The 382-nt window shown below is 51.6% G+C and overlaps 1 protein-coding gene across 1 annotated transcript in view; it reads left to right on the forward strand.

Moving 5' to 3' along the window:
- OCRL (oculocerebrorenal syndrome of Lowe) overlaps positions 1–228 on the forward strand; it is a gene marked incomplete at both ends in the record, with an annotated part of 14,089 nt that extends 13,861 nt beyond the window's left edge. The window contains one exon of the mRNA XM_009878656.1: positions 205–228. Within this exon, the coding sequence (XP_009876958.1) occupies positions 205–228 (24 nt within the window). The remainder of the gene's footprint in view (positions 1–204) is intronic.
- Between the last annotated feature and the right edge of the window lie 154 nt (positions 229–382).

The following is a 382-nucleotide window of genomic DNA, read 5'->3' on the forward strand; positions in this document are numbered from 1 at the left end:
GCATCATGTGAGCAGGATTTTTTTTGCTAATTGGCAGGCAAATCTCTCGCTGCCGCAGGTTTAACTTTGGCCGTGTCAGCAAAATGTGCGGAGGACCTGGCATTCAGTGGGTTCTTGTAATACAAATTAGGTTTTTGCTTAATCTGAGAGCGTTCTCTCTCTTAACGAGACTTTCCCCTCTTCTCTCTTTCCCGCTGCTCTCAGGGAGAAGACAGCTTCTTAGAAAAGGTAACGCAAGCAATTGCTGGGGAAGCCTGCCTCTGGTCTTGTTTGTAAAGAATGAGAGTGTTCCCCTGGCTGTGTGCTGCAGGGGGTGGGTGGGTGCAGGGGGGCAGCGCTTGTTCCAGCAAAGCCTCAGCGTAGCCGGGTGACGACATGTGGG

The sequence above is a fragment of the Apaloderma vittatum genome, unplaced genomic scaffold, assembly GCF_000703405.1.
Source record: "Apaloderma vittatum isolate BGI_N311 unplaced genomic scaffold, ASM70340v1 scaffold28231, whole genome shotgun sequence".
NCBI classification, from domain to species: domain Eukaryota; kingdom Metazoa; phylum Chordata; class Aves; order Trogoniformes; family Trogonidae; genus Apaloderma; species Apaloderma vittatum.